Source organism: Octodon degus, unplaced genomic scaffold (assembly GCF_000260255.1).
Source record: "Octodon degus isolate 3935 unplaced genomic scaffold, OctDeg1.0 scaffold00010, whole genome shotgun sequence".
NCBI classification, from domain to species: Eukaryota; Metazoa; Chordata; class Mammalia; order Rodentia; family Octodontidae; genus Octodon; species Octodon degus.
Window position 1 is genome coordinate 507,789 of NW_004524586.1, and position 1,888 is coordinate 509,676.

General features: G+C 35.9%; 1 protein-coding gene across 1 annotated transcript in view; it reads right to left on the reverse strand.

Annotated features, from left to right (window-relative positions):
* Positions 1-1,762: 1,762 nt before the first annotated feature.
* Positions 1,763-1,888, reverse strand: part of LOC105741277 (kinetochore protein NDC80 homolog) — a 6,039-nt gene continuing 5,913 nt past the window's right edge. The window contains 1 exon segment of the mRNA XM_012513262.2: positions 1,763-1,882. Coding sequence (XP_012368716.1) covers positions 1,763-1,882 — 120 coding nt within the window.

Sequence of the window (1,888 nt, forward strand, 5' to 3'; positions counted from 1 at the left end):
CCTCAGCCGTTCTCAGGATCAAGGGCCTTTGCGTGGATTGGAGCTTAATGAGGTACAGCAGATGGGCTCACTCACTCTCCAAGTTCACACCCAGAAAACGAACTTCAGATTCTTGATGATCACATCGCACGGTCAAGTCAAGTCAATAGAATGCCTGATTCACGCTCCTCACTTTTGGTAGATAAGTGGACACTGCAGTAGCGGAGACTTCTCAAAAGCCATTTAGCTCCATGATAACTTTAGTTATACTCCTCATAAAACTATCACAGAGCCTTCTAAATTCATTTTTCAGTTATTGAGAGATGCAATTAATAAAGCTATGGAGATATACCTCCCTGACAATCTACGAGGAAATACAGCTTTTGGTGGGATTTAACTAGGTTAACTATCAGAACAGTCAGAGATAACGTAAGACTTTGTGTAACAGACATGCTGGAGTTTAGCAACACATTCTGGATCTCATTGCATTTTAATTTTTCTTTTTCTTCATATTCTGTAGGGTCTGAAAGTTTAACATATTAACACTGGATGGAAAATACCTCTTCCATGTTACATCTAACATGTTTGCTATTCAGACAGATAGTCAGGTTAAGCTCAACTGCCTGTTATAGGGTAATAATAAGCTTCTCTACTGGAGGGTTAACAACCTGTTTGCAAACCAAAAATTAGAGAAAAGGAAGGGCTGCAAGGACAGCCAACATTTTGGCCCTAGCCTTTCAAGGTCAGTGAGGACTCAGGACATAGGAGAACCTGTACTGTAAATCCTGTAACTCAGTGGTATCCCAAATTTCTGATCAAGATTATGGGGCCACAGAGGAAGGGGATCAATGATGTAGAGTGTGCCTAAGGAGTCACATGGAATTTCAATGACAGGAGAGATTTGTACTAATAGTATTTGAACAGGATATCATGTCTACATCTTATACTATGAATAACCACTAAGAAGAAAACAATATGCAATGTATTAATTATTGAAACTGTCCGACCAATTGGTTTTGAAACTGTCTCATTGCTATCTGTTTCTCAATAAAATTGATTAAAAAAATAATAATTTCAGGGGGAAAAAAAGGAGTCACAAGGAGAGAAAACATTCTGTCAGGCTTTCACAGAAATCAAATTGGTCAAGCAATGGCCATGACCCATCCACATGGCTGACACTCACAAAGGATCTACAAACTGTGGTACAGTTTCAGGGTAAATCCTGAGGGTATTTGACTGACCTTGTCAGATACAAAAGTTACATTTCTTGCTATATAGGTCTTGCTCTATCTTGGTCTTAACCATCCAGCAGAAAAGTATAAAAATGAGGTATAAAAAGTGAAGCCATATTAATATGCTGAGCTGTAAAAGGCTCAAGTCAACAACTTCTGACATTACCAGTCTTAAGGAAAATTCACTACTATTATGGACTGTATTGGAATATTTTGATGAATTCAAACACCTACAATATTTAAATGGCAATGGAATACTCATCTCTAACAAAACTAAAAAAAATGGAATACAAATGAAGGGCCATTTTGTATCTCTACATACAAAATAGTTAGGATAGATATACAGCTACTTGCTCTTAATTCAATGAGAAGATTTGTACTAATAGTGTTTGGACAGAATATCATGTCTGCATCTTTTTTTTTTTAACTAATGTAATTTTATTAACTATACACATAAAACTGCTGTCACATCTAAAAATAATCCACAAGTTATTGTAATTTCAAATTATACATACGAATTAGATTTATGAAATATACAAGACATTTTATATTCATTCATCAGAAGCCTTAATGAGCACAGCATTCTTCTTATATTTTTCTGCAATCTCTCTAATGTTTTCCAAAAGATCTTCAGACATGCATTCTTCATACTCTCTATCAACTTTAGGAATCTGCTC